This window comes from Colletotrichum destructivum, chromosome 9 (genome assembly GCF_034447905.1).
Source record: "Colletotrichum destructivum chromosome 9, complete sequence".
Taxonomy (NCBI): Eukaryota; Fungi; Ascomycota; class Sordariomycetes; order Glomerellales; family Glomerellaceae; genus Colletotrichum; species Colletotrichum destructivum.
In genome coordinates this window covers 85346-112870 of record NC_085904.1, presented here as the reverse complement: position 1 = coordinate 112870, position 27525 = coordinate 85346, and the positions used below count along the sequence as shown (strand labels likewise).

The 27525-nt window shown below is 53.0% G+C and overlaps 10 protein-coding genes across 10 annotated transcripts; 4 read left to right on the top strand and 6 right to left on the bottom strand.

Annotated features, from left to right (window-relative positions):
- The first annotated feature begins 201 nt into the window (after positions 1–201).
- On the top strand, positions 202–2055 carry CDEST_13127 (Putative NUDIX hydrolase domain, nagB/RpiA transferase, initiation factor 2B-like protein). The gene is made up of 2 exons (XM_062929283.1): positions 202–450; positions 550–2055. The coding sequence occupies exons 1-2, from the start codon at positions 326–328 to the stop codon at positions 2003–2005; spliced, it is 1581 nt and encodes a 526-aa protein (XP_062785334.1). The 5' UTR covers positions 202–325; the 3' UTR covers positions 2006–2055.
- CDEST_13126 (Putative major facilitator superfamily, MFS transporter superfamily) lies at positions 1954–4580 on the bottom strand. The gene is made up of 8 exons (XM_062929282.1): positions 3870–4580; positions 3635–3777; positions 3520–3568; positions 3275–3439; positions 2805–3199; positions 2668–2735; positions 2437–2609; positions 1954–2356 (listed from the first exon to the last, which is right to left on the bottom strand). Exons 1-8 carry the CDS (start codon positions 4105–4107, stop codon positions 2058–2060), a joined length of 1530 nt encoding a protein of 509 aa, XP_062785333.1. The 5' UTR covers positions 4108–4580; the 3' UTR covers positions 1954–2057.
- Positions 4581–7049: 2469 nt separating this feature from the next.
- On the bottom strand, positions 7050–7441 carry CDEST_13125 (uncharacterized protein; the record flags this gene model as incomplete). Its single annotated transcript, XM_062929281.1, has 2 exons — positions 7050–7269; positions 7317–7441. The coding sequence occupies 2 exons, from the start codon at positions 7439–7441 to the stop codon at positions 7050–7052; spliced, it is 345 nt and encodes a 114-aa protein (XP_062785332.1).
- A 5664-nt stretch (positions 7442–13105) lies between these two features.
- On the bottom strand, positions 13106–13659 carry CDEST_13124 (uncharacterized protein). The gene is made up of 2 exons (XM_062929280.1): positions 13551–13659; positions 13106–13493 (listed from the first exon to the last, which is right to left on the bottom strand). The coding sequence occupies exons 1-2, from the start codon at positions 13560–13562 to the stop codon at positions 13197–13199; spliced, it is 309 nt and encodes a 102-aa protein (XP_062785331.1). The 5' UTR covers positions 13563–13659; the 3' UTR covers positions 13106–13196.
- Positions 13660–15167: 1508 nt separating this feature from the next.
- On the bottom strand, positions 15168–16384 carry CDEST_13123 (Putative cytochrome b561/ferric reductase transmembrane; the record flags this gene model as incomplete). Its single annotated transcript, XM_062929279.1, has 3 exons — positions 15168–15862; positions 15929–16278; positions 16342–16384. 3 exons carry the CDS (start codon positions 16382–16384, stop codon positions 15452–15454), a joined length of 804 nt encoding a protein of 267 aa, XP_062785330.1. The 3' UTR covers positions 15168–15451.
- Positions 16385–17455: 1071 nt separating this feature from the next.
- CDEST_13122 (Putative WW domain, FF domain, WW domain superfamily, FF domain superfamily protein) lies at positions 17456–19186 on the bottom strand (the record flags this gene model as incomplete). Its single annotated transcript, XM_062929278.1, has 1 exon — positions 17456–19186. One exon carries the CDS (start codon positions 19184–19186, stop codon positions 17456–17458), a length of 1731 nt encoding a protein of 576 aa, XP_062785329.1.
- A 236-nt stretch (positions 19187–19422) lies between these two features.
- On the top strand, positions 19423–21209 carry CDEST_13121 (Putative phosphatidic acid phosphatase type 2/haloperoxidase). The gene is made up of 5 exons (XM_062929277.1): positions 19423–19803; positions 19884–19940; positions 20003–20096; positions 20153–20811; positions 20867–21209. The coding sequence occupies exons 1-5, from the start codon at positions 19732–19734 to the stop codon at positions 20876–20878; spliced, it is 894 nt and encodes a 297-aa protein (XP_062785328.1). The 5' UTR covers positions 19423–19731; the 3' UTR covers positions 20879–21209.
- A 1-nt stretch (position 21210) lies between these two features.
- On the bottom strand, positions 21211–22301 carry CDEST_13120 (Putative proteasome alpha-subunit domain, proteasome, subunit alpha/beta, nucleophile aminohydrolase). The gene is made up of 4 exons (XM_062929276.1): positions 22144–22301; positions 21875–22059; positions 21401–21819; positions 21211–21339 (listed from the first exon to the last, which is right to left on the bottom strand). Exons 1-4 carry the CDS (start codon positions 22165–22167, stop codon positions 21212–21214), a joined length of 756 nt encoding a protein of 251 aa, XP_062785327.1. The 5' UTR covers positions 22168–22301; the 3' UTR covers position 21211.
- Positions 22302–22687: 386 nt separating this feature from the next.
- CDEST_13119 (Putative Zinc finger, PHD-type, transcription elongation factor S-II, central) lies at positions 22688–26121 on the top strand. Its single transcript, XM_062929275.1, has 3 exons — positions 22688–23190; positions 23325–23917; positions 23978–26121. Exons 1-3 carry the CDS (start codon positions 23184–23186, stop codon positions 25850–25852), a joined length of 2475 nt encoding a protein of 824 aa, XP_062785326.1. The 5' UTR covers positions 22688–23183; the 3' UTR covers positions 25853–26121.
- A 619-nt stretch (positions 26122–26740) lies between these two features.
- Positions 26741–27525, top strand: CDEST_13118 (uncharacterized protein). Its single transcript, XM_062929274.1, has 2 exons — positions 26741–26992; positions 27074–27525. The coding sequence occupies exon 2, from the start codon at positions 27145–27147 to the stop codon at positions 27319–27321; it is 177 nt and encodes a 58-aa protein (XP_062785325.1). The 5' UTR covers positions 26741–26992; positions 27074–27144; the 3' UTR covers positions 27322–27525.

Here is a 27525-nt window from a genome sequence, read left to right as displayed (position 1 = left end):
CGGAAACAACCTGCAATGAGTTTTGTAATATTGTTACATGCTACAAACCACTTTCGGTTTCGGAGGAATCAGACGATGGTTCACTTGCTGTGATTGTTGTCACACATACAGCCTGGGCGTTACTTACGTGGAGTATGAGGTGAGGGTTGGATGGTGAATGATTGCTTGGTGGTATCAGTGCCAGCCGCCGCCAGCTGAAAGCCTCCTCGCTGCCCACCATCACCGCTCATGATGACCTCATTCTCGGCCGAATCCACCCCAACTGGCAACAGACAGCAAACATCTCCGTTGAAAAGTCTCAGAACCAAAGGCTTAGTCGGATTTGATGGATTCACAAGCAAAGACAATGACCCGCCGCGCCGTCGTTTCGTCCTTCATCTTCAAGTTCCCGCCCAACCGCGGGCCCCAGGTCGCCCTGTTCCGACGAAGCGACAAAGTCCGGACCTATCCGTAAGTTCAGGTCCCCTTTGCGACTCGAGACGACCCGAAGTCTTATGAGTCGCCCTGGTTGGGAGTTGTTGGCCGGATGGACTAACTTCATCCGGGTAGGAATCGCCTCGCTCCAGTCTCGGGCAGTATAGAGAAGGATGACCCGTCGCCCCTGGACGCCGCCTGGCGCGAGATCCGCGAGGAAACGACGCTCACCCCGGCGACACTGACGCTGCTGCGCCAGGGCAAGGACTACCGTTTCGCCGACGACAAGATCGGTCGCGAATGGACCATCCACCCGTTCGCCTTCCGCCTCAAGTCCCATGAGGACGAGTCGCGCATCCAGATCGACTGGGAACACCAGGGGTTCCAATGGTTCGAGCCCCACGAGGTCCGCGACGTCGACGAGTTTGGCGGCGTGCCGCGCCTGGCCGAGAGCTTGAGGCGCATCTGGTTCGAGATCGAGCTCGGCGAGAGCAGGGCGAAGGTCCTGAGCGAGGGCTTGCTCGCGCTGCAGCATGACCACGGGAGCGGGGCACGGGTACTGGCGGCGAGGGCGCTAGATGTCTTCTTGTCGCTGGTCTCCGACAAGTCCGGCTTCGACAAGGACGGCTCCGTGGACAATTGGTGGCGCAACATCCGTCTTGCGGCGTGGCATCTGTGGAAGAACGGACGCGAGTGCATGGGCGCTGCGATCCTGAACAACATCGTTCGGTCCCTGGCCGTCATCGAGAAGGAAGTGCAAAAGGCCAAAGACGATAGAACGCCGCCCAAATTCCTCGAAAGAGTGACGCAAAAAGTACGCAACCTCGCGGTGGCAAGAGGGTCTTCGGTCGACGGTATCTGGAGGTCTTTCGAGGCTTTTCTGCAGCAGCAGCAGCAGCAGCAGAGTTCCGGCCGACCAATCCGAATCCTCACCTTGTCGTCGAGCTCGACCATTTTGCAATGTCTCCAGCGAGCGGTCGCGGGGTTCGACTCCGACTTCGACATCCGGATTCTCGAGTCACGTCCCCTTTTCGAAGGCGTGTCGATGGCGTCGGGCCTGGTCAACCGTCTACGCGAGGCGCCAGCAGAGAGGAAAAACAAGGTCGAGGTCTCGATATACACCGACGCCGGCGCCGCCGTCGCAAGCAGGGATGTGGATATCGTTCTTATCGGCGCCGACGCCATCGATCGGTACGGGTCGACATACAACAAGACCGGCTCGCTGCCCGCGGTCCTCTCAGCCAAGCACTGCTCCCCCCACTCCAAAGTGCTAGTCTTGGCCGACAGCGAAAAGATTCTGCCATACGAGATGCCCGACTGGGAAGTAAACGACATTGACGAGCTCGCTACATCCTGGAAGCAGAGCCCCAGCGTCAAGGGAACTGTGTCGACTCTCCTCGGCAGTGCACCAGGCATGACCACTGACGAAAAGGGGGTCAAGGTAGGCGTGATGAATGTTTACTTTGAATGGGTTCCCCCGACTCTCATTGACGGGTACCTGTTCGAGGACGGTCAGAAAAGCGCAAAGGATATAGCGGATCTTGCAGATAAGATTCGCCGCGAGGCGGATGCCTTCTTCTCGGATGTTTAATTACAGTTCTATTACTTTTACTCATTGATCTTCGAGACCCCTCCCCTCCCCATTAGAGTCCGTAGATGAATGTCCACTTCTTGTCGGCGTAACGTGTCCCGTCCACGCGCTCCTTCTCAATGTCCTCCTGCGACTTGTGCCGCATGATCTCTAGCTTCTTACGGTTGACCGCGGCGAGCGTGAACCGGTACGAGAGGTATCCCACCAGCGCAGCCGCTACGAATCCCAGGGTCGCGTAGAAGGGTATTTTGTAGTCGGGCTTGTACTGTGCCCGGTACAGCTGCGCGCCGATGATGCCCGAGATGTTGCCGAAGCCGTTGAGGCCGAGGACGAGGGATCGCTTGCCGGGCTCTGGCGGAAGAGCTTGGTTAGCAAAATGCTCTTCTCCTGTTTGAACCCCTCGTCGCACATGAACCACTGTCTTTACGTACCGGGTGTGTTTCCACTCAGCCACGCCACAGTCAGGGGTGCGGCGACGTAGCTCCCAAGGAGAAGCACGCAGAGCGCCGCGTACTTCCCACCATGGGACTCGACCGTGACAGTTGCGATCAGGCCGATGAGGGCGATCATGATGCCTCCGAGGATGTGGTAACCACGCTCCTTGCTACGAACGAGATCGGTTAACAAAGTCCTGCTCGGGTGGAACCGTCGGGCCATCATACTGGTAATCAGAGCTCAGTGTGAAGCAGTATAGTCCAACCGCACCGCAGACATAGGGCGGAACAGACATCTAAAGGCGCAAACTAGTGTCAGTCCCCGCAGAGCCTTGGATCATGTCAAGATTTTCCTGGTCACTCACCAAGTTGGCCTCGATGGACGAGTAGCCCAGGCCCTGCACGACGAGCGGTAGGAACACGGAAAAGGCCTGGCCGGGCACGCTGGCGCAGATGTTGAAGGCCAGCACGTACCAGAACTTCCAGTCCCGGGCCGTCTCGACGAAGTCGCGCTTCGTCAGCCGGTCCTCCTCCAAGCCGTCCGAGTCGTACGTGTGCTCGACGAAGAGGGCGTTGTCGGCCCGGATCCTATCCGCGGCGAACCGGCGCTCCGCCGGGGTCAGGAACCAGGCGGAGCCGGGACCGACGGGGAGGAGGACCCACGCGACGAGGCCGAAGAGCACCGTCAGCGCGCCTTCGATAATGAAGAGGTATTGCCAGTTTTTTAGGGGGCCGTGGTTCAGGTGGAAGACACCGTATGCTAGTTGCTCACACGTCAGCAAACACCCCTCCCCCCTTGGACGGTATTATTCGCAGCTTTCGCTTGGCAACGTACAGATGGCCCCTGAAAAGGCGCCCGCAACGGCATATTGGCCGTAAAAGAGCCCGACCCTGACGGCGAGGTCGTATCGGCAGTAGAAGAACGAGAGGTATGCCACGGCGGTGGGGTAGAATCCGGCTTCGAAGGCGCCGATCAGGAGGCGGGTTGCGATCAGGGAACCTGTGACCAAACGACGCAAAGATTAACAGGGGATTCGTCAACGCGAAAAAAGAACCAACAGGTCAGGAGAGGGAACCCACCACGGCCCTTGACAAACGCCTGCCCCAAGGTAACAAAGCCCCAGCCTAGCTGTGCGCGAGTTAGTCAAACCTCCGATTGTTGTCGTGGCGTTGTTTTTGGGCGGGTGCCCCTTACCATCATGACGGGAATCCAGTGCTTGCCTCCCAACCATCTCCCAATAGCCGCAGAGGGCGGCTGGAACAGGATGAAGGTGATGAAAAATAGGGAGACGGCGAGGTTCAGATCGTCGGGTACAGCGCCAATGTCGTTGGTAAAACCTGGGAGATTTTTGGAGTGTGAGTAACCTCGTTACAACAACTCAAACGATGGCTCGCGAGATTGCGGAACATCCGGTGATCACGCAACGCACCTTGGGTCTGGGCGTTTCCCACGTTGCCCCTATCCAGACCGTTGAACAGGTAGAGGAGGGAAAGCAGCGGGAGCAGCGCAATGTCCATCTTCCTGTTGACGCGCCGGTTCATCGCCCTCTCGCCGACTGTCTGTGTGTTGGACGAGGCCACTTCCACGTCCTCGACGGCCTTGGCCATGGAGATGGAGGACCTGGAGGCCGTCGCGTCCGTGTCGGTGCTGTGTGACGGGCGACCCATTTTGCTTCTCTCTCTCTTTTGTCTCTTGGGTTTTCTTTTCTTCGTGTTTTGTTCGCTGGAGATTGCAACTCAAATCCTACAGTTACAGTCTAGAAACTGGTTTGGTTTCCTAACAAGAACCTCTGGATTGTTCCCTTCGATTCAGCCAGGAATCCTTTATACCCCAGAGACCCATCGATGAGCTTGGCGAAAACTGCTTCGACGGGACACTCGAACTCGATTCGATTCGGTGGGCCTTTTTGAGCCTCATCTGCTTGCTACCGGTTGTTGTCTGACATGCGATTACTCGGCGTCATACCTGATGACACAAGGCAGCAGCTGCAGTCATTCAACGTCTGCCTCAGCCCTAAGAGGCTGACAGTCCGGGGGTCAACGAGAAAACAACGGATCGTGAATGGGCGAGTTGCGAGATGGAGGGGGGTATGAAAATGGATAAGACGTGCAGGAGGCCAATTCCACCTTGACACTGTTTGGGGGGGGGGGTTTCCCCTCCCTTACTACATGCCGCCCTGAGTGGGTGGAGAGACTCTGAAGTTTCGGTCATCAGAACGGAAGAGTTTTGTCTGACCATCGTTTGCCTGCCGTGAAGGAGAAAGAACCAAGAGCTTCTCCATCCTGCCCGCCCCCCCTGCCCTTGAAACATCACATCATGTCAGGATTTCCAACGGCGCGCCGACCCTCTTTCTGCCTAGATAGTACTTATCGTCCCGCACACCTCATGACCCAGGCAATGCTGGGGTGCGATGAACTCTGCTATGACGGTGTCTGAACCGCCTCTTTATCCGTTTTGGTCCCTAGCAGCGGCACTTGGCGTGGCCACTAAGATCTTCTCTCTCCAGCTCCGAGAGGGGGCATTAGCTTTCTCGCGCCGTTGGCATTTTAGTCTTCTGGCAATCTGGGCCCAGACCGTTCCAGGGCTAGTGGAATGGGGAGCAAGGGGAACCTAGTGTACACGTGTAGAGGGCAAAAAAAAAAGGCCACCAGCAAGCAGGTGGAGAGGGAGAGAGAAAGAATGAAAGAACGAGAGGGAGTCGCTGTCTTCACTCATGGATCAGGGTAAACGAAGGCGGAGAATGGCCTTTCTTAGGCCAATGACGGGGAGCTTGAGTGGGTGAGATTGGATGTAAGAATCGGGGCCGCGGGCTCCATGGACGTTGATTGATCGTGAGGGCAGTGGAAACCAGGACCTCCGCTTCGTGTGCTTTGGCGTTGGGGGTGGCCATCTTTGGATCTCTGCAGATTGTCATCCGACTAATCGACACACATTGGTCCGCCAGATGTAGACACCAAGGGATGTGGCGTGCCGGGGTCACCGCCGAATGCATGGGCAGGAGGAGTCAGACGGCATCACCTGTATGTATGCCGGGCGTCATTTCGGCCTGCCCAGCCAGGGCTGGTCCAATCCGGATCGTGGTACGCCAAGTACCGTGCAGCGTGAGATCGATGGCGGCGCCGGGGGCCTGGCTCGTGGAGCTGGTGTGGCATGCTGCATGTAGCCTGGAGAGACACTATCAGCCCTGTTTCCTGTCCCAGGTCCCAAATGGTCGATTCGCGTTCCCTCTGCGTGTGTCTGCCTGTCTCACGTATCTTCCGGGACCTGTGCTCGGTTGGCGGTCTCTCCCGCGGGAGAACGTGGCGGGGTCCTCAAGCGGTGCCAATGCGTTTATCCGCCTGAGTACTCTTCACGATGGTCTCACTGTTTACAGCCGTTCAGGAGAGCCTCCGATTATGAAAAGAGGTCTGAGTGTCGATGTTCGCCCCTTTTGATGGGCCCTCCGATAGCCCCCTCTCCGTGGGATCTAGCCCAAATACAGGTCCGAATCGGTGCGTGGAATAGAACTCTCTCAAGTCGGTCAAGTTGTACATAGCCGCGCTGCCCGCCCGCAAATTGGATGTATCTCCCCCAAGCGGTCTGGAACTGCTCGCCAAGGCTAGCGTTAAGAGGTGTCAAAGAGTCCATTTTGTCCCTGAGTCGGACCCAAAGTCGCAAGGGACATGTTCATATTACGCGGCGTTATGGGATTTCTTCTTTCCTGAATTGTAGGGGCAACTTATTGTCCCCTTTTCGAGCGAGGCCGCCATGTCATCCAATAACACATCTTTTGTTCAATACAGACTTCGGTTGGGCGACACACGTGTTGGACAACCCCTGTCATGATCCTCGCTGGAATGGGGGTTTTCATGCCGAAGAGGGGTTTGCTGGACCACTGCCGCCGCTCTCTATGGCAATCATACCCCCATGACCATTTATTCATCAGCAAGAGGGGCATCCACCTTTAACAATGTCGTTATTGCGAGTTGGGCTTGTGTAACCTCAACATCCTGTGCCCACTCAGAGGTCGGAGTTGTTCCGACATCCCTGGTCAACTATCCGATAAGGAGTGGCACTCACAACGCTCTTCCCTTAGGATTCCCCTCTCAACAAAAAATGGCAGTCTCTCATTTGAGACTCCGTTTTGAGATTGCAATCGTTTCACAGGCAAGTCCAGACTTTTCCTACTTCAACCCGTTTCTCGACAAACGGCTGGCACGGCAGCCTCTCGACCCTAACAACGTACACGCGTCACATCTTATCCCACTCACGATCGAAGGCTAGTCATGTGCATGCTCCTTACGTCTCCAGATCTCCACCAATCATGACGAAGTCGAACGGCTTTCTGTTTTTTTCACTTCCTTCCAGCGTCTGTGTCTACCTGAGACTCGTCTGGTTCCAGACGCCTACTACATCTCCATTTGGATACAGATCGCTGGACGAATGAAGTCTACTATCGGTCCCTTGTGTGCTCATATTCTATAGTGGTTACTTTAAATAACCAGAAGAGATAAAAGCAAAACGTCTCTGTAGAAATAACAGCTTAGTAGACACTTCTTTTAAAGAACAATCTAACCCTCTATGTAGTATACTAGCTCCAAGTGGTTTCGTTCAATAGAAGCCCTAGCATTTATGTACAGGGTCCAACCCTCCTAGTAGTAAAGCTTTGACAATTGCCACCCTCAGCTGAGAATGTCCACTCCGAACATCCTCCTGGTGGTGCAGCACGTTTGCGATCAATCTTGAGATTGCATCCTGGAAAAAGGCCCCTTGAGGTAACACCACCCCATTCGTATTCGATACGAAAAAGATCACCCGACCTGGACTGTCCCTTGTAGCCATGGGCGACACTACACTTAGTCAGCTAAGAAACTAAAGACTTCAAAAGATTTCATACAATGCTACACAGCATTTCTGGGTCGACTGTCGAGACTCTAATGTAGGAGCCAATGTTGGTTTGTCTTCAGTGCTAAGTGCAGCTGCGAGCCCGAAAGGAAAAAGGATTAAAGCAAGGAATTTCATGATAGCGTATGTGCAGGTGACCTGCTCGTGCTGTGTTGTCTTAATAGGAGACTAGGCATGTAGAACGATAGAAGCAACTTAGGATTATATATACTTTCAATAGCAGTAAACTATCAGCAACCAAGTGTAGCAGAACAAAACCGATGGAGTGTATTGGAGTTCGCAAACATCGAGGGGTCCGCAAACGTCAAGAGGTCCGCGGACATCAAGGGGTTCGCAGCCATCAAGGGGTCCGCAGACATCAAGGGGTCCGCAGACATCGATCCGCTAATATCCTAGAGGCGACACTGTTAAGGTTAGTCTTCTATCCGTCCTTAGAGTGGCTTTTGCTATCTGACCTCAAGGAAGATCCCAGTCCCTCCAGCTCTTCCACAGCTTTCGATGTAGGCCTGTTAGCGGATTGTCTTGTTGAAAGATCAATAGGTTGATTGTGCGTACATTCAGTTGTGTGAGTGAGTAGTAAAATCTCTCCCAATCACTATTGCGCTAGTCTACCTTGGCCATGTCCCTTGTCATGGCAAACCCCACCCTTTCCTTCGTCACGCGTGTGGCCTGTAGCCACCACTCTCGACAAAAGGGGTGAGCATCGTCCGCGGAGGCCGAAACCAAAGAAAGTCCTACCACTAGCACATACGCTATTCATGTTTAATTTATTAAATCTTTCCTGGTTTTCAAATACATTGCTCAACTGTGACTAAAAATTGGGTTCCAAGCATTGATGGTACTGATTATTTATCATGCAATAAGAGTATTTATAAGAAGGAATCACATCAACTACATCCTGGAAGAAAAATCTAAGTTATTGCACAAGATCACAATACAAGGACAGGGCACAGCTGTCGTCAGTATGAAGCTCTCAACATTTGTTAGTGTTTTCATTCTCAGCTCAATGTAATCTTGGTCATTCCCTGCTCAATGTAATCTTAAAAAGAGATGAGATCATCCTAACGTTTATGTAGGGCTTCTGCTACTGATAGCTACGCCTGCTGTGGTGGTGGTAGGGTCAATAAAGACCTTACAAGAGTCTGCTGCGGAAAGAACAGCTTTCATGCAAATGATTTTAATCAGTTCATCCCAGTCAGTATATTCACCCTTACCACTATAACAATACAACTTAAGAGCATTTACCAACTGTTTCTAGGAATGTGAGCTTACCTGGAACCCTGACCCAGCTGGTTTTCGGAATTGCTGCCGCGGGAGTGGATGGAAATCCTGTGGTCCTTATTTACCTTGGCAGGACTAATCAGGCCATGTGTGCTGGATTGCAAGGGTAGCTATGGGAAAGCAGCTATGAGCCCTGTCACACAGGTCCCTGGATAGGTTTGGATGGTTGCACAATACACACACAATTGCCCCTCGAAGCTACTGTATAATTTGACAACAGCAGCAGCAGCAGGCATAGCTTGCAGCAGTAGTAGCGGTAACAACAGGTCAAACCTGGAAAATTTTATTGGTCAAACCCCGAGGCGACAGTTCGAACTTGTTGGGCGGACGACCTGTCGCCGCGCACATGATAGATAGAGTTCGTCTATTGATAATTCTAGCTCTAGAGCCTACCTACCATAGATATATTGCGCAGTGTGACAGCCGGTAGCAGCGGCACTCTTACCTCACTCTTATTGTCCTGACATACATGGAGACTAAGTGGATCCTCAAGCAAACCTTCAACGGTGAGAACACTCGGTCTAAACAGTTGTGGGTTACTTGTACAAGCAGGTCTTGGATAGCCTTTACAAGAAATTAGGGTAACCCACAACTGTTTAGACCGAATGTTATCACCGTTTGAGACTGACGAGATCCAGGTGCAAAAGCAATATGTTGTTAGTCTTAATAAAAAATCAGAATTCTGCTAGTCTGCTAGAAAACCCCAGGCTGGAGGCCCGACAGAAAAGACTACAATCTCGCAACCGGGCCGCCTCTTTTGCTAGTGGGTAGCGTACTGGCGAGCTTTGCAACTTGTGCGATGCTCATATTGTGTTCTTCCCATGTTTCGTTAACTTTCAACTTCTGAAGCCTTCTATCTAGGTTTTGAAAGTAGAACTTGGCTCTCTCCACGACTCAAGTGGTCTCCGGTGGCCGGCGTTGTCCATTGATCCAGTGGTAGTCGTTTTAATCAAGTATTCTAGTATTAAACAAAGGAGGGCGTAGATACTACCCTCCAGCAGACAAAGATGCAGCTTTTGTCATGAAGCACAAGCGCTCCGTCAGTCACTTTGGGTGGCACGAGCTACACGCATACATCAATTGATCGGCATCAGTATGGCATCAGTCTAGTCCTTCGTTTGAAACATATCTTAGGGAAAACAACCATTGTTCATTCTTCATTTCCCAGATATAAGGTGTTTTTTTCGCCGTCTTTATCTATGACCCTTATTTGTGTTGTCCTATTCCCGGTCGTAGGACTGTTACATTCCAGGTTGCACCAGGGAATAATTGGATTCTGGTCGTAACGCTCTGATCTCGAGGATTCGCCGTTACTCTTGTGGTTTCTGTATGTGTTCTGTCCCGTAGCAGGAGGGCACTTCTTACTTCTGGTAAACCTGACATCTTGTGAGTATTATTAATTCTAATCGCGTTCTTTGTGATCTCTGCATTCCGCCGGTAAAAATTACAAGACCTACCAGGTTTTCAAAGAGCTATGCAGGTGCATTCTGGAACGCTGATGCATGAGCATGGCCCATTCTTACAAACGTTGTGACTCGGGCCGCAATCGTCGTCAGTATTGCCTGCAGTGACAGAGGCAACAATGGTCAGCAAGCTGACAACAAGAGTAGTAACGCGCATGTTTGGGGAAAATAAAAAGTTGTAGGTTATTGGTGAAGTTTAGGTACTGAAGGTACTAGAATAGCTTTTTAGGTCAACTAAATGCTTCACAGAGTATCACAATCGATAGTCTGGGAACTCCTATTTATATTCGTAAAGGTGTCGGCGGATTGTTGTTCTGAATCACCTATAATGCTAGTTCGAAAAATATCCTACTGAAAACAGTTATAGAGTGACTCAAAAACGGCATTTGAAACAATGGGTCAGACACATCTCGGGTAGATCTTGTATGGGTATAAAACTTAGTGATCGTTCACGTTTTCGTTTACGTTTTCGCCAATGCTTCTTCTTCCAATCATCCCCTTCGTTTCCCTTCATTCCTTGAGGGTCTGGTAGCTAGTATAGGAGAATATCATATATTCTACCAGCTGCTTGAACTACGGAAGACGTCCTTACAAGCTTGTCACTCCATCGATCTAGTGCGGCCAGATCGCCAGCCGCCCCAAAGCCGCCGGACTGATTCCTGCCGGACTATCCATTATTATGGCATACCAGTCCCGACCTGAATGTTCTCACTTATCCATACAAACAGTCCGGGATGAAAGGCCTAACATTTCTTCGTACTTCCGTTTGTTAGAGGTCAGCATTATCATTAAGACACAACTGCCGCTCCATCCTGCCGAAAAGCTGCGCCCTATATACGCTATGTAACCTGGGATACCAACATGCTTTTGATCTTGAGAGTTGGCTAGCCTCCGACTTTACAGATGCTACAAAGGGTTAGAAAGCCCCGGTGGCGCCAGTCCATCTTCTTCGATCGCTCTCTATCTTGTAGTCTTTAAGTCAGTAGGCTGTAGAAGCCAACATATCTCCGTTTTGTAACTCTTCTCCTTTTTTCATTCTGAGGCATCCAATGGCCACCATCAAAGATGTGGGTAATGCAAATATCGAGGTCTAGCTTCACCATTACCCTCAACAATAAATCCAACAGTAAATGAAACTTTGTCCCATTTCGAGACTTGCCGGTTCCAACCAGCTTCAGCTATATGATTTCCCGGATGTATACCATCGTCCGCCTACCGTCGATGTTAAGGCTAGTACCCATACTAGATTTTCCACGAAACAGCAGTACTATGCCATTGATAGTACTTTCCAGACGACTTAATATGGCTCCGGTCGTGTCGAGATCGCAGACTTCTTTTCTGCAGAGCTTAGACCCAACGGAGCATTTTTTGTGATCACCAATGTAGATGGCAATGGAACGGATTCAGTCTGGGACAGCGCCCTGATTAGAAACTCGGTTCAAGTCAAGGGTGGCTTGACATTCATGATGACAGCACTTTCAAACTGCCCAACTCTAGTAAGATCAGCGTTACCAACAGAACAGGGATGCGTCTAGTATACTTACTAAGTTTGTACAGGTCGAAGCCACATTTCTTGCGTTGCTGTCGATCCGAGGACGGGAGATGCAATTCCTACTTATACTTGACTCGCCCGGCTAGGCGTCATTATTTGGATCTTCTGGATGATCAAATTTCATATCGACGTCGTTAAGTTTGAGCCTGGTTTCATCGCTAACAAGACCACGATCGGTCCAGTCCTGGAGGAGGGACTTCATCAGCGCAGACATCTCAAGCGTGACCTTTACCCTCACCAAATTGGTCATGCCGATCGGATTTAAATGTAGCTTTGAATAGGAACATTAATAGAGCTCGACACTATTCGCAGCCTGAACACTATTCGCAGCCTGAACACCTTTGATAGTAAGACAAGTGACACTAAGGTCACTGTTGTTCTTTCAGGGTCAGTTGTAGTAATTAGAATACAAATAACAAAATATAACACATTGATTTGTTGGTTTGTAATGAGGTAACTAGAAGTTGGAAAGCAAATGGGAGCTTCTAACAACGGCAGCAATAGAATAAAACTAACAGAGATAGATCTGTTTGATTTAATGGAATGGAACATGGGGGATGATGTTCGTCTGTAGTGCAGGAGTACTTAGATATGTGGCCAAGGAGGACCCTCTTGAGATTGCACGGGTACATCATGTGATAAAATAGAAGAAAAAACGGCAATCGAAAACAAGATAAAAGTGCCATGCCTACCTGGCAATGAAGTTAGACAATATTACAAAGCCCTGCCGTTGTGTTTCACAGATGCCTCCGCCGTTACCGGCTCGTCTGCCATCACACACCTGTATCGCCCTCCGCAGCTTCAATCGATACAGTTCGCATCGTGATTCATGTTCACTCCAGTTCCGGTGTCGTCCTTCCCGGCCAAGCCCGTCGTGTCCTGGATCTTGATGGCCGGTCTTACCCCTCGAGTCAGTCGAACACGCTGTGGGGTCGAAAAGACGCGGCCGTCCGGCTCCCACACAATCTTTTCGGCTGCTGGATACGGGCATGGTTCGATATGCCGGGATCTGACTGGCGGAAGAACCATGCCCGTCAATTTCTCATCCGTAATATACCTGGTTGCCCTACTATAGAGCCCGTGCCCTGGGATCGTCTCGGATCTCCCTCCGAGATCGTCACCTGTAATGCACCTGTCGATAGAGAGATGGATAAGATAGATAACTAAGGTACATAGCTAATAGCGACAACAGTACCTAATAACACTATTATGAAAGATCGCGACAAGCAGCACTGGATATTACCATTCGCCCCGAGTCACCGCGATTATTATTGCCTGTCTTTCACCCACAACCTCCATTGGATTGGCCATGACAGGTTGGCACTGCATGTACAAACATAGCCTGCTGATTCATTGGCAAGTAGCCAGTCTGATTCTGACGCCTTCGATCACCTCACAGTCGGTCATCACGGCTGAATAACTAACAAAATATGCTCAGGTAAACGAAACCAATAGCATGGTCTGCATTGCACGTCATTTGTAGTAGATTACTTGAGCCTAGGGCTCTTCGTGCCACCCACCCGTTGCGAGATTCGTCCCTGCGTTGGACACAGCACGACCGACAACCCAGTCTTTTTTACCACGTCTTTCCCCAGCAGTTCGAGTCTCCAGTGGAGCCGTAGTTGTTACACATCTTCCTGACGGCGCAGTTATTGAAAAGCAAAGGCTGAGCGCCTGCGATTCCGGCATTCGCGACGCCCGCAATGCAGTAGTGCCGGCCATCGTCAAACTGCATGTAAGTCCCGAGCTTGCTCTTGCACATCTTCTTCGTTGCCTCCTCGTGGAAACTGCCGTCGCTGTTACCACAGAGGCAGAACTGGTATGTGGCACAAGCCCAGCTCAAAGCAGGGAGAATGCTGACAAGGGCTGTTATCTGCGTTAAATGTGAGCATACCTGGAGTGATAGGGTCTCTTCAACTCGAATACTTACGCTCAGCTTCATCTTAGCCGGTTTGGAAGTGGGATTCTTAGACGAAGGTGTGCTTGACGAGCAGGTTTTTGATAGAGAAGAGTCGGACTTCAGAGGGATATCTTTGTGTAGATGACGTGCTGATACTGGAATCCCTTTCTAGAACACGAGGGAAGAGTGTTTATATGTTTTCTTGGCGGCAGTAGCCATGACATCGTTACTCGATTTCCATAGTATGAAACTCCCTTGTCTCCAATGAAATCTACGGTCTCATTCACGTGTAATTGCTTGTATTAAACCGACTCGCGAGGTAGTATTCACCGCTTTCTTGTGGTCTTCGTATCCCTCCCGAAGTTGTCGTATCCTCGTACCCCTCAACGCTTGACCTTGTTCAGCCTCAGCAACAGGCCATCTGACTCATTGCCAAACTCGCCCTTTTCTTCTTCGGTATCCATCTTTACAGTACCAGCCGGCAGTTGCTATCTGCTATAGCACTCCAAGTATCATGCGCTGGGGTTAGCCGGCTGTCGGCACTATAAGCAGCAACCAAAGTGTCCATAATTATCCAATAGTTTTAACACTCACTTTAAGTTTCGTTACAATATAGAGCTTTTGATTTGCCACTAACCAGGTTAAGGGTTCTATTGTTTATTTTTAACCTTATCACTGCGGACCAAAGAATACCTTGAAGGCCTCATACGAGAGTCCGGAGAATCACATTTACAACGCTATCCCTGTTCGGGTGTTCCCGCGGAGTTCGACCACCGCAGCCTGGTCTGCTTACATTGTTTTCCATTGCCTTGAAAGGTTTCTTGTGCCTGCTTCTCTGCTAAAATTCTTTTTCGGTACTTTGCTTGGTACTACAAATGTCCACAGAAGGGCTCTAGCTTCCCATGTAAGTGCTTAGATACTGTTAATGTGATAGACTGAACGTAATCAGTTGCGTTCCTCAACAGGGACTTGAGTCTTTGATCAGACAAGTGGCATCCCGCCGGGTTGGATGAGAAAAGCGGCATCCCGCCGGCTTGGCTCCGCTAGCTGGGATGCAGCCCTGAATGCTGTTCTTTGAATTCCAGCCACAGCTGTGCATGATCACAGTTTGTCCACCCTGCGACCATCTACTTTTATACCAAGTGTTTAGGGAGCCAGCCTCTCGAGCAAGCCCTTTCAGATTTTAGAAAACAACGTTGCGCATCTAATCATGGGCGGCAACGGCTAGTCAGACGTCTGTGTCACCAGGTTGATGAGTGAAAGGGAAGATAAGCCTACAGATTCAGGTTTGGCAAGGCAGTTGTTAGTTGGAATAGTCTTGCACAACTTGCTAACTCAAGAAGTCTTCTAGGATTCACCTCAAGTTCTCCAACGATACAAAGTCTGATGGGAAGAACACCGTCATGGTGCCAATTTAAGCCTAGGGGTTGCGTCGTTGAATCTAAGGTTGCAGACACACAAAAGCTATCTGGAATTGGATATGTTGGTTTGGCTTGGTTGGCTGCTTGGCAGCTCCGTAGGGACTGCTGCAGGCTTTATCCTAATCAGTCGACAGCACAGAGGCGTTGGACAGCCTGCAAAGGGCATGCAAAGGGCGAGCTAAGCAGCTCGAAGCAGCTAGGCACATATAGAACCAGTTACATATTACAGACAACAACAACAACAACAACAACAACAACAACAACATACGCAATTCACCGCTACTTGCCCAAAACCTCCAGTCCGACAGCATCCTATACCCGAGCTTGCGACGACGCGACTATAAAGTCACTTGCCCCCTAGTACCCTCCTACCTCTCATGCAATCGTGATTATGGAAAGGTCTACTTAGTAGTGACCCATCGTGAAGCCCGTGAGGTAAAACTGTAATTCCCTTCTCGTTTCCCCAACGTCATCATTCATATCGTCAATAGACTATTTCGTGTCCTGTACTCAGATCTTGGGGTCCGAGTCGGACGATCTGTGGCTCCCGCCGTGGAGTCCGCGAGGCCGGCTGACGAGCTTGTGCTGTTCGACGACCACGACGGCGGGCTGACGGCTACGGCGGCTCTCGCTGATGACGGCGATGAAGATCCAGGCGATGCCGAAGACGACGGCGAGAATGGAGTAGGCGATCTTGAACGCCTTGGGCGAGTTAGAGATGTACAGCCCCAGACCGCCGTTGATGATGCCTAGCGGGATCAGGAGGCGGCCGACCATGAGGTGGAGGTACGACCAGATCTGGCGGACACCGTACTTCTTGAACTGCGCGTGGTGAAGGTAACCGAAGAGAGGCTGGAAAAAGAAGATGGCGAGGATGATGAGGCCGATGATGGGGTGGAAGTTGATAGTGCTGATCTCGTACTAAGTTTGGTGTGTAAGCAGGCACGCCTCGAAACGTTTAATAAACTTTACGGAGAGCCGTCTTACCAGACTCGTGTTCCCAAACCTGACCTCTTGGGTCAACTTGATGCCCAGTGCGGCGGCGGCGATGTACAGGACGAAGCCGGCCATCTGGACAAGGGCGTGGATGAACCAAGAGAAGCGGCCAGGGACGATTCTCATAGCGATGGAGCCGATAGGGAAGACGATGACAAAGGCGATGGTGCCCAGGATGCCGTGGACTCTCCGTGTGTGCATGGCCTCCTGAATGTTGAAGCCGACGATGTTGTTGAAGTTACCGCCCCCAAACCCATTGCCGCCGTTGCCATTGCCAAAGCCGTTGCCGTTCCCATTGCCCGGGAAGTCCCCAGGGAATTGCTGGGCCAATACTGCGGAGGCTGACCATTCTTATTAGTTCGGGGTTTCAATTGTGGTGATGGTCTGGGGATGGGGAACCGTACCGAAGGCCGCGAGGCCGAATAGTGTAAGTGTTGTCGCACCCATGTTGAGCTGTGGTCGGTAGAAACCCGCCTCGCTTTTAACCTAGTGAGGACGAAAAACTGTAGAAAACGTTGTCGAAATAGTGTGAACCAGATTTCTGCTAAATTACAACAGAAAACAAGCCCGGACTCAAATCAAAGATTAAAGGAGCAGCCACGGGCCTAGGGAACGGCAGTGTGGCTGTCATATAAGACACTAAAAATGACATGCCCCCCTCGACGGAGTACGCTTGGGGATGTGCGGCACGTCCAGTGCTCCGAGACCGATGAGACCGACGTGACCGACGAGCCAATGGGCGGGCGGCCGATCTTCAGGCCATCTCTGACGCACGAACACGAACGCGCTGTTGGATGGTGTCACTTGGTGCGCTGTGGCAGGGGACGGACGGACGATTTGGACAAGCAAAAGAGGGCTTTTAATCCGAACTGTGTCTTAAGGGGAGGCAGTGTATCTACTCATTGAGTGAGTGAGGAAAACCGGGAACACGACGTTTGATGCGTGACGGAGGAAGTCTAATACTGGTTTCGTTGGCGAATTCTCGACAAGATCAACCAGAGCCGTCGTATTTTGCACCAGAACGTGCTGGCACACACCCATCCACCCACCCACACACAAATACACCTCGGACTGTCAGTTTCAATTTGTTGAGCACAACGAGGGTTTCGCAAGAACCGTTAGTGTGCGGTATCTCGCGAGGAGGGGGCGTTTTGTCTTACATGACGCGTCTGGCGAGGCTCAAGTCAAACCGATGTAATGGGGGAGGGAGTCCGTTGGTTGATGCCCAAATGCAAAGTGACACAAGAAAGTCTTGGTCTTGGCCTCGTGTACTTGCATGAAACCCAGTTCCTGCAGGATTCGCTGAGGCGAGACGTCGACGGACTCGGATGCGTTGTTAGTGCCGAGGCCGGCTTATGGCGGGACGGCCCTATCACAGAGAGACGGTCAACATTGACGTTGGCTAGCTTTCTTGAAGTTCGCCGACTGGATGGTTGCGTGGAATGTTCTTCGTTTTTCTCTCTATTCTTTCTTTATTCCATCCTTTCGTCCACTCTCCTGCCACACAGTTGCTGTCTACTATGCATCAGGCTGATCTTTTTTCTGCGCGCTCGCCAGCTGGCTTTGCAGACCACGCTTGCCGACCTGCATCGCCTGCTCAACTTCGCGCTCCCCTTCCCGGAGTCTGGCCCGGCCCATTTCAAGGCTCCGCTGTTGTCTTCGCTTCTGCTCCGCAACCTTGTCTTCGTGCTCCCGTAGCGCCTTTTCTCTCCGTTCCCTGGCCTCCCTCGCCTTGCGCGTCGCCTCGTCCTCCTCCTCGCTGACTCCTCCCTCAGGCGGCGGTCCCAGGGTCTGGATGTATGCTTCGATCATGGGGTCTCTCACTTGTGGCGGCAGCGAGATGTACCTGATGTCAACCAGCAGCTGCGGCGGTAGGCGTGCCAGACTCGTCTTGTTGTTCATTGCGGAGAGGGGCAGTGACTTGAGCAGCGTGGCGAAATCCGACTTGAGCGTGGCTTGGGGCAACTTCAGACGGTTGATGTGCTCCCGGTACCACTTCTCACGGTCCCTGTCCTTGACGTAGGGGTCCGTCATGGCCGGTTCCTTCCGATATTTCCTCTTGAACTCCTGCCAGAAGAGCTTGGGCGACGCCTTTTCTTGTAATAGCGCCATGTACGGTATCCGGGGGTCCTTCTTCTCTTCTTTGGCGCGAAGCTCCTTCAGCTCTCTGATCCTGTCCTTGGTCCATTCTTGCCATGTCTCTTTTCGTGCTTTCATGGTGTTGAGCAGCGTATATCTTGGGTCCTCGATTATGTGTCCGTCTTCAATCAACTTCTCCCACGTGTTGTACGGGTTGATGTTGAAGTCGTCGAGCAGATCCCTGAAGAGTGCAGCGGCATCCTCCTGCGAAAATTCCACCCCCTCGGCGCCCTCTGGCCACTCGTCCATGTTTCCGTCGTCATACTCTCCAGGGTCGAGTCCGTATGCTTCGCCCATCGCTTGTAGCTGGAAAGCAATGTCTGCTTCGCTGAACTCGACCGGCGCGTCATCAGCTGCATCTTCTATGCGCTGACGCTTGGAGGCGTGTCCGTCCTCGGCCTCGTCGCCCTCGGCCTCGTCGTCCGTGACCTCAACCTCCTCGTACTCTGAACTGTCATCGTTGTCGTCATAAGTCGGAGCTGCCGCGGCTTCTTGCTGTGGCCGGGGCTGAGCAGTGGGTGTACTGTTCTTCGCTTCTTTTTCTTTTCCTCCTGTCGGTGCGCTCTGAATACCGGCCTTTTCGCGAATCCTGGCTTTGTCCACCTCCAGGATGCCGGCTTTCAGCTTCTCAGGAATGCGCCAGTAGCTGGCATTCTTCTCGGGGTTGTACACGAAACGGCGCCCGTACTTGGTGTCGACGAGGATCCAGGGCTCAAATCCAGGTATCGGCGTCTTTGATTTGGGCTTATCGATGGGCTCCGGACGTGGCCGCCCGTCTCTGCCTCCCCTGCCTCCGTGGCCGAATCCTCCTCGTTGTGCAGCCGGCGGTTGGTTTTGCGCGTTGTACTGAGCGAGGTATGCATTCGCGACGTTTGGGTCGGAAAGCCGCGGGATAGTCTGGTATTGGAAGAAGCTCGTTGAAACTGCACTGGGCGCATAGCCTTGGGCAGCAGTGACGTCGGGCGCACTCGGTCTCGTGTACGTCGATTCCTTGGTCTCGGCGTTGTAGTAGTATTTGTGGCCGTTCGGAGCGTCGTGCTCCGTCCATCCGGGGAGCAGTGGCGGAGGACCCTTCGTGTTTGCGGACGGTTTGTAGGTTGACCTCAGCATGCTGGGCAAGACGGCGTGATTACGGTGTTTGCGATCGTGGATGTCTAAGCTGTGATAAAATGGTTTTGTTGATTTTTGGAGGTTACCAGCTTTCGAGGGACTGAGCCACGGCGGTGGAACTTCGGATACTCGATAAGATAAGGGAGTAGTAGGCAGGTTGTAGCTTCCCACCCGGACAGCGAACAGCGTTGCAGTAGCGTAGCTCATGAGCTATAGTGCCTCGGGCGACCAAAACGCCACATACACCAAGAGCAGACACTTGAAAGCGCTGCACTCCTGTCTTGAACTTAGTAGGGACAACGGGGCCGCGGGGATCTGCACATTGCATTTGATCAAGTGACTGTCAATAGACTTTGGCTTTCGTCTTGGGCCTGCGATTTCTCCTCATCGCCGCCTTAGCTCTTGACGGCACAGCCAATATTACGTCGACAGCTTGGCCACAGTATCCACTGCTGCGGCTCTCAACTTCAACCACCGCAGCAACGACAAGGCGCCTCATGTTCCAGAGAGCCTTCCGCGCAGCTCGTAGACGGTGACTTCTCAAGATGGCGCCCGGCCGCCGGAACAATGGTTCGAACGGGAATGTCATTGCCTCCGCGCTCTCTCGATTCTGGAAGGTAACGTAACGCACAGGTCGTCGTGTGCGACCAGGAGCATTGTGAGTGAGGTTGGCAGATCTAACGAGAGTTACACGTAGAGGACTCATGCGCCAGACTACCTGGGCTTCGTAATCCTTCTCGCAGGATGGATGACGGTACGTCTGTTATGGTTCGAGACGATTGTTAGACTCAAGCTTGCTGACTTCGCTCCCCTCAGATGCTTGCTTTCATTGAACCCTTCCATCGCATGTTCTTCATCAACGACCTGCACATCTCTTACCCTCATGCGGAAGTCGAGCGTGTGCCTGTGTGTGAGTTGAGACAATCCTCGTCCAAGCATCCGAAGCGCGACTGACACGCCCTTCAGATATGAACATCGTCTATGCCCTGTTTGTGCCACTGGGAGTTCTCGTCGCCTACAACGTCGTCACTAAAGCTTCGCCTCACAAGCATGAGGTTACTTATCTATCTTTTGCCATCGCGGTCATCATGAGCTCCTTCATCACAGACCTCATCAAGAACGCAGTTGGTCGACCGCGACCTGACTTGCTGGCCCGGTGCAAGCCAGCCGCCGGCACGAAACCTAACGTTCTTGTCACCATTGACGTGTGCACCGAGACGGCCCATCACCTTCTCCATGATGGCTGGCGCTCTTTTCCCTCTGGTCACTCGTCTTTCTCCTTCTCTGGTCTTGGATTTCTGAGCCTCTTTCTCGCCGGCCAGCTTCACATTTTCAGACACAACAGCGGAGGTCGTGACCTCAGTAGAGCCCTCGTCTGCCTCCTGCCGCTGCTGGGGGCCGCGTTGATCGCCATCAGCCGCTGCGAAGACTACAGACACGATGTGTACGACGTTTGCGTGGGCTCACTGTTGGGATACCTCATTGCGTACTGGAGTTACCGACGACACTGGCCCGGACTGGCTACCAAGGAATGCCATGAGCCCCACCCATATCCTGGGTCAGATGCGAAAACTGGCTGGAACCGGCTACGAGACGAAGAGGAAGCTGGGGACTCGCGGACCGACGTAGGCTATGAAATGACCCAGCTAAGTAGCCAAAGACACTAATCACCGATAATAGGGTCCTACATAGAATCCGAATGCAACAACGTCAGACATCGACATATTCATTCACCTTCGTAAGACTAATCGCTGCATGTTGTTTCCGAGTGTTTGCATTTCTTGCCTTCTTTCCCTTACCACGCTTGATTTTCCCTGCTTATTATAGTTGTATTGCCATATTCACCAAATCACTTGTTTAACACGCCGCGGCTTCGCATTTGCATCTTGGCAGCAGCTCGCCAAAGGTTGGAGGGTTATGGACACTGGGGAACCTGGGAGGGCTTTGGGGGCATCAGTTCTATTGGTACATCAGGGGTAAGGGCAATCATCACGCCCATCTATGTTTTTGATCTCATCCATGCCGTTATTTGTCCTCGGTGGACTCGTCCTTCGCCAGGTCATGCTCCTTAAGAAGCTCCTTGATCTCCTCCGCGGTCCAGAGCCTGTGGTAGATCTTGCCGTCGCTCGTCTGGCCAACCGTGGCGAACTCGACTGTGGTTGTCAGTTAGCGGGTTTATATGGATTGTATAAGTATGTCTGCAGCACAACATACGCTTCTCTGCACTCAGCTTCGTTGAGTCCATGGTCTTGCTCAGGACCTTAACCGCCATGCCGCAGGCCTCCTTCAGAGTGCAGTCCTCCTTGTAGTCCTGCTTCAACAAACTCTCCGCGCTGGCTCTGTTGGCACCAACAGCCGTCGCCTTCCATCCACCGTAGTTGCCTGAGGGGTTACTCTGGTAGAGCTGGAACTGTCTGCGGGGATCCCATCCGGCGTAGATGAAGGACACACCAAAGGGTCTCAGACCTCCGTGTTGTGTGTAGCCCTGCTTCAGATCGCACAGTCTCCGGACGAGTTGTTCGCATGGGATGTCTTCGTTGTAGGTGAGGAGATATCTCTGGGCAGCCTGGCGGGCGTAGTTGATGAGGATGTTGGCGTCGGCCGTCATACCTGCGACGGCTGCAAGCATGTTGCTAGAGAGGGTATGTCAACCTTGTGCATCGCTTTGCAGAACATGGCATCGCTTACTCGTTGACGATGTACAGCTTCTCGGCCGAGGTGTCCTGCTCCAACAGCTTCGACGTCACCTTGCGCTCCGCAGCCAGGACAATACCGTCCTTGGCAAGAATGCCAATTGCAGTTCCGGCATGGGAGATGGCCTCAAGGGCATATTCGACCTGGTAGAGGCGGCCCTCGGGCGAGAAGATCGTTGTCTACACATGGAATGTGAGCTTGGTACCTTGTCAGGGCGAAGCGGCACGCAGTGAGAGCAAGGGAAGAGCGGGGAGGGGCCCTACGCGGGAATCGTATCTGCGAGACATGACGGGCGAGCAGTCGAACAACAGGCAGCTTAATCAAATGGGTTGACTGCGGTGGTGATGTCGGGGTTTTCAAAACCGACGAGAATGAGGTGTGCGGTGCGGCGGGATGGTTTGATTGTCGATTACAGGGAAGGCTGTAACTTTGGGTTGCAGCTTGTTGAAGCTCCAGGCAATCGATGCACGCGTTAGCTCTTGCGCCTGCTCCAGCCAGCCTGGAGAGAGAGCAACCCAGCTGGGGCTGAGGTAAGGAAGGAGGGAAGTGTTGGCCCGGGCTTTTGCCGGAAGCGCCTTAGCGCGGCTAATTGATTACCTCATCGGAGTCATCGCGCGTCTGCAGGATTCTGGCCTTGCTGTTCGCCGACCACTAAGGCATCAAGGCCACAATATCAGATCCCCGCCGCCACGCAGCATCCGTGCGCCGTTCACCGAGCGCGAGGCCCAAGACAGCGGGATCCCCAAGCTTACATAAGGGCCGAATGGGACATCAAGTGGAGGCTGTTCGGCATTTTCCCTCCAACCTCGCGCCGTTTTATCGCAGCGCACCGCACCGCACCGCAGCCCACTCGCATCACCTCCACCTTTGCGCGAGCTTCCCTCTCGCGCACACACACACAGACACTCGCACATCCCTCAAAAGTCGGCACGCGAACACCATTTCAACCTCGTTCGACCCTGTTCCTAGTGTCGCACATCACTTCGCGCGACGGCCTTCAACTCTGACTGGTGCTTGGGGGATTCTGGGACGGACAATCTGGAAGGAAACCCGCGCGGCTGTCTGCACTCTTCGCACCAAGCCTGCGCGCGTACTGGATGGGTCACATATCTTAGTGTTTTTTTTCTTGCTCTGTCGTAAAAACCAATGCATGCCTGAGAGGAAAAGAGAAAAAGACAACACCCTCCTGTATCGACATCTAGAACCCATACCTCCTTCAAAGGTACATACGCCCTCGCGCTCCTGCCCAACAAAGGGAGACGCTTGACATCTTCCCGCCCGCCACAAAAGCAACCACGCAAGCATGTCTGGTAAGTGTCGCAACCACAGTCACGCTGCCCCGCAGCCAGCCACCTCGCTGCTGCCCTTCTTTCCCAGTACACACGCGCGCGTCTTTACACATTACCTACCCTCCAGCAACATCTAACCATCATGGTTCGCACAGGAGAGCCGGAACCGCGCCGATCGGTGCGCGCGACCAAGGGCCAACATACCAAGGCCTTCGACGACCAACCGATCGAGCCCCCCAAGAAACGAGGAAGGAAGAAGAAGCAAGAGGAGGAGCCCGAGGAAGAGATTATTCGCTGCGTCTGCGGTGCCACGGAACAAGATGGCGACTCGGAAGAGCCTTGGATCGCTTGCGACAAGTGTACAGCATGGCAGCACAACGTTTGCATGGGCATGAGCGTCTTTACGGAAGACCTCCCTAAGAATTACTACTGCGAGCAATGTGCTCCTCAGGACCACAAGGAGCTTCTGGCTGCCATGGAACAAGGCGAGCGCCCGTGGGAATCGCGCCGGAAGGCCTATGAGGACGAACAGAACGAGAAGAAAAAGAAGAAGAAAAAGGGCGGCAGGATTGGGAAGCGCGCGAGCGACCCCAAGGAGGACTTGTCGCAAGACGCGCGAAGCAACAAGGCCGAAGACTCCCCCGCTCCTTCGGAGACTAAGGAGAAGAAAGAGAAGAAGGACGGCGCCTCCAAGGCGACCACGGGAAAGCGCAAGGCACGAGACGAAACCATTGAGAAGGACGCAAAGGTATGGATGACATGACCTCTTGGCATATCCAGTGTATCCCTACTGACAGAACTGCCCCAGACACCGGCCCCCAAGCAGCGCAAAGTCTCTGTGCCCGAAGCGTCTCCCGTCGTCAGTTACACTGCACCAGCCGACCTGGATGCTAAGGTCACGGATCTCCAGGAGGACCGCAAGGGTCCGGCCCAGCTTCTGCAAAAGGCCATTGCCGGCATACTCACTGCCGCCGTCAAGGAGAAGAGTGTCGTTCTCCCAAAGGATACTACCGTCGCGGCGAAGGCAGAGCGCCTAGCCCTCGAGATCGAACGCGCAGTTCACGATGCGCATCCGGACCGGAGTCAGTATGCGGCGCAAGCAAGGATTTTGTACGCCAACATGAGAATGAACGGCGACCTAACCAAGAGACTGCTGAAGCGGACTCTTTCGCCGCCAATGCTGGCCACCATGACGGCCGATGAACTAGCCACAAAGGAGAGACAGGAAGCCAATGCTCAGCTGAAGGCCATCTCGGAGAAGCAGTCGATCTTGATTACCGATGACGGTCCTCGCGTTCGCAGAACACACAAGGGCGAAGAGATTGTCGAGAACGAATCATTTCAGCAGAATGATGATGGGAGATCCTTCATTCGGCGGCCCAGTGGCCGAGACGTGGGAGATTCGAATTACGAGAACCCGGTCGAGCTCTCAGCCCACTCTGGCCTGCATATCGATACCCATGGAGCTCGGCACTCGCCCAAGCATCCTGACTTTGATATCAATAAAGTGTACGCAACTGTCAAATCCCCGACAAGCGCCCACAACCGCCGGCCTTCAGCGCCAATCCACGGACCCGGAGTGGATCCCGATGTCGACAGACTCCTCCAGGAGGAGACGGACTCGCCTCCCTACTCACCAACGGAAGAGACCGATCCGGACGTGGTTTGGCGTGGCCATTTGGCCATGAGCTCGATCGCCGACTTCCCGGCGGCAGCCAGGTTCGTCGGCGGGGCCAACCTATCAAGCACAATTGGGTTGCCCTGGACCAGTCTGATTCCAAGGAGGCTCGCAGTAGCAGGTCGCATTGACGAGCAGAAGGCTATAGAATACCTATGTGGCCTGCGGTACGCTGACCAGACTGATATTGTCGTCGTGGCGGTGTCGCCGACCAACGAAGCTTCCCGACGCGAGTTCCAGGCCCTTTTCGATTACTTCGTCTCCAAGAAGCGATATGCCGTCGTCGGCGAGAAGGGTGTCGGCAATGTGAGGGACACATATCTCGTACCCGTTCTTCCTGGCGAGGGTAACGTCCCTGAGTTCATGCTCAACTTTTCCGACAACCTCGTCCCTCAGAAGAGAACAGAACCCATGTTGCTGGCTGTCTTTGTGTACCGGAACAGTCCCAGGCAGCCTCAATTCGGCGGTGGTGCCGTCTCGCAATCACCCGTCATGAATACGCCAACTCCCACACAGGCCGGGATCCCTTCAAGACAGCCGTCAGTCTCCGGGCCAGCGTTCTCGCCGACCGTTGCGCAAGGACCCTTCCAGCAGCCGGGCCATCCCCCTGCCGGTAACAACGGGCACGCATCGCAGGAGCACCCGACGCAGGGCGCGCACCAGGTTGTGCCACCGAACCAGCCTCCTGCGGGCTACGCAGCCCATTCTAGTCCCGAGGCTGAGAAGCAACAACGTCAACAACAAGGCCAGGTCATTGCACAGGAAGTGCTTGGTCCGTTGATCAACAGTCCTACGGTGAAGTTCCTCTTGCCGCAAGCCTTTCAAATGTCCCAGACGGAGTGGCAGGTCATTCGGGGCATTCTGGAGAGGGATGCACGTGCACGAGATGACTTGGCGTATCTCAGTCAACTGTTGGAGAAGCAGCCGTCAGTTGGCGGTAAGTCTGGTGACGCACCGCCACCTGCAGCTCCTCATGGGGCACAGGGCGTAGCGCCTTCAGCATGATCCGCGTACATGCCAAGTGGCGGGATGGGTAGTGGAAGTCGAAGTTGGTGAGTGATGATGCACATAGCTTTCTATTTGCGGCAAATAACTGTTCATGGGGCCCTTTTGTTTTCTTTTTTTCTCTTTCATTTTCGTAGGTCTTGGGACTGAGAGACGGAGATACCGCTCCCTCATGAGTAGGGGTTTGGCCAACGCTCAATGGGTTCTGCTTATGGAGTTTATTGTCTAGCTCTATCGGATTAAGGCACAATAGAACAACAGTATCATTTGAATGCACGAAAGGCCATGGCGATTGAGATGTGGTGACTGCTTCCAGACCGAGCCAGGTGGTTGAATGCTGGGGCCTGGGGTGCGGGCAAAGTTAAGGCCGGTTCTGTGTCGCGGAACACGGCATCAGGATGTCGTCTTGGCCTCACGATAGACTTTCGGTCATAGCGATGCACACCTACGGAAACAGTCAGTCAGCCCACTGCAGTATTTTCCTCGGGCCCGGCGCGTCGCAGCTAAGCTTCCTCTACCGATGCGCAAAAGGACCCTGACGTGCCAAGATCTCATCTCGGTCATCTCCAGCGCTGGGTCTGTTGCGAGTCAACAGCCCGGCATGTCATACTATTTGACCCATAAGAATGCTGAAACGGAGAGCCGTCAGTGGGCCAGCGGCTGGCGGCTATGAAAAGAAGAAAAGAAAAGAAGACAGCCCGGCTTACCCCGGTGTGACACAGCCGCTCCGGGTCCGGTGCTGCGGCTGCTTGGTGCCACCTTCCACCTCCCGTTCCCCGTCTGAGTGTGTCCTGCCACCCTGCCACTCTGCCACCTATGTGACGAATGAGCTTTCAGCCACAACAACCGGGGTGTGCTGTCAACCCCCCACCACGCCATGACGACAACTCTCCTGAATTTAGAAACACGGGACCTTGGAGGAAGTTCAAGCATTTGTTGGGGGCAGTTTTACTTAAGGCTGAGCTGAGACCTGGGTCTGGACCGCTTTTTTTCTCTCCTTGGAGAGACAAACAGCCGGGACACTTTTAAGATCGAGAACGAGAGAACGACTACCACCTCTTCCGGAACCTCGCCCATTCCTTCGACTGACGCCACGCCATAAACCATTTTCCATTGAGAGATACTTGTGATCAAGCAGTCGTAAGTCCGCCTTTTTCGGATGACGTCGCCCTTTGTTGTCAACGGAGACCAGCAAGTTCACCAACTGACGCAACATCCCAGATCACGCCGCCTCTCTCCTACACAGTTCCCAGCACCCAGACTCTCAACTCCTCGACAAAATAACCATCACAATGGCGTGCGGCTCCGCTTCCTCCGGCCTCGTCAACCGCAACGGCCCCGGCAGCGCCGCCACCTCCATCATCGACAGCATCGTCAAGCCCGCCGAGGCCACGGGTGGCAAGACAAAGTGCATCGAGTGCGACGGCTATGAGTGCTGCTGCATCCCCATCCCTTGCACCGTCATGTAACGCGGAGTGACTCGTTGGATGAGGATGGCGAGACAGCCGTCTGAATAATGTTCTGGAAAAAGAGGAGGGATGGGATGCGTGTTATCGGCGATGGAATGGCAGTGGATTTGATACCGTGTGCTGCGAACACTTTTTGTCTTTTTTTTTTCCCCTCCTGTTTTATTTCACGTTGGCATTAGCCAGCTAAGCATGAATCTATGATTT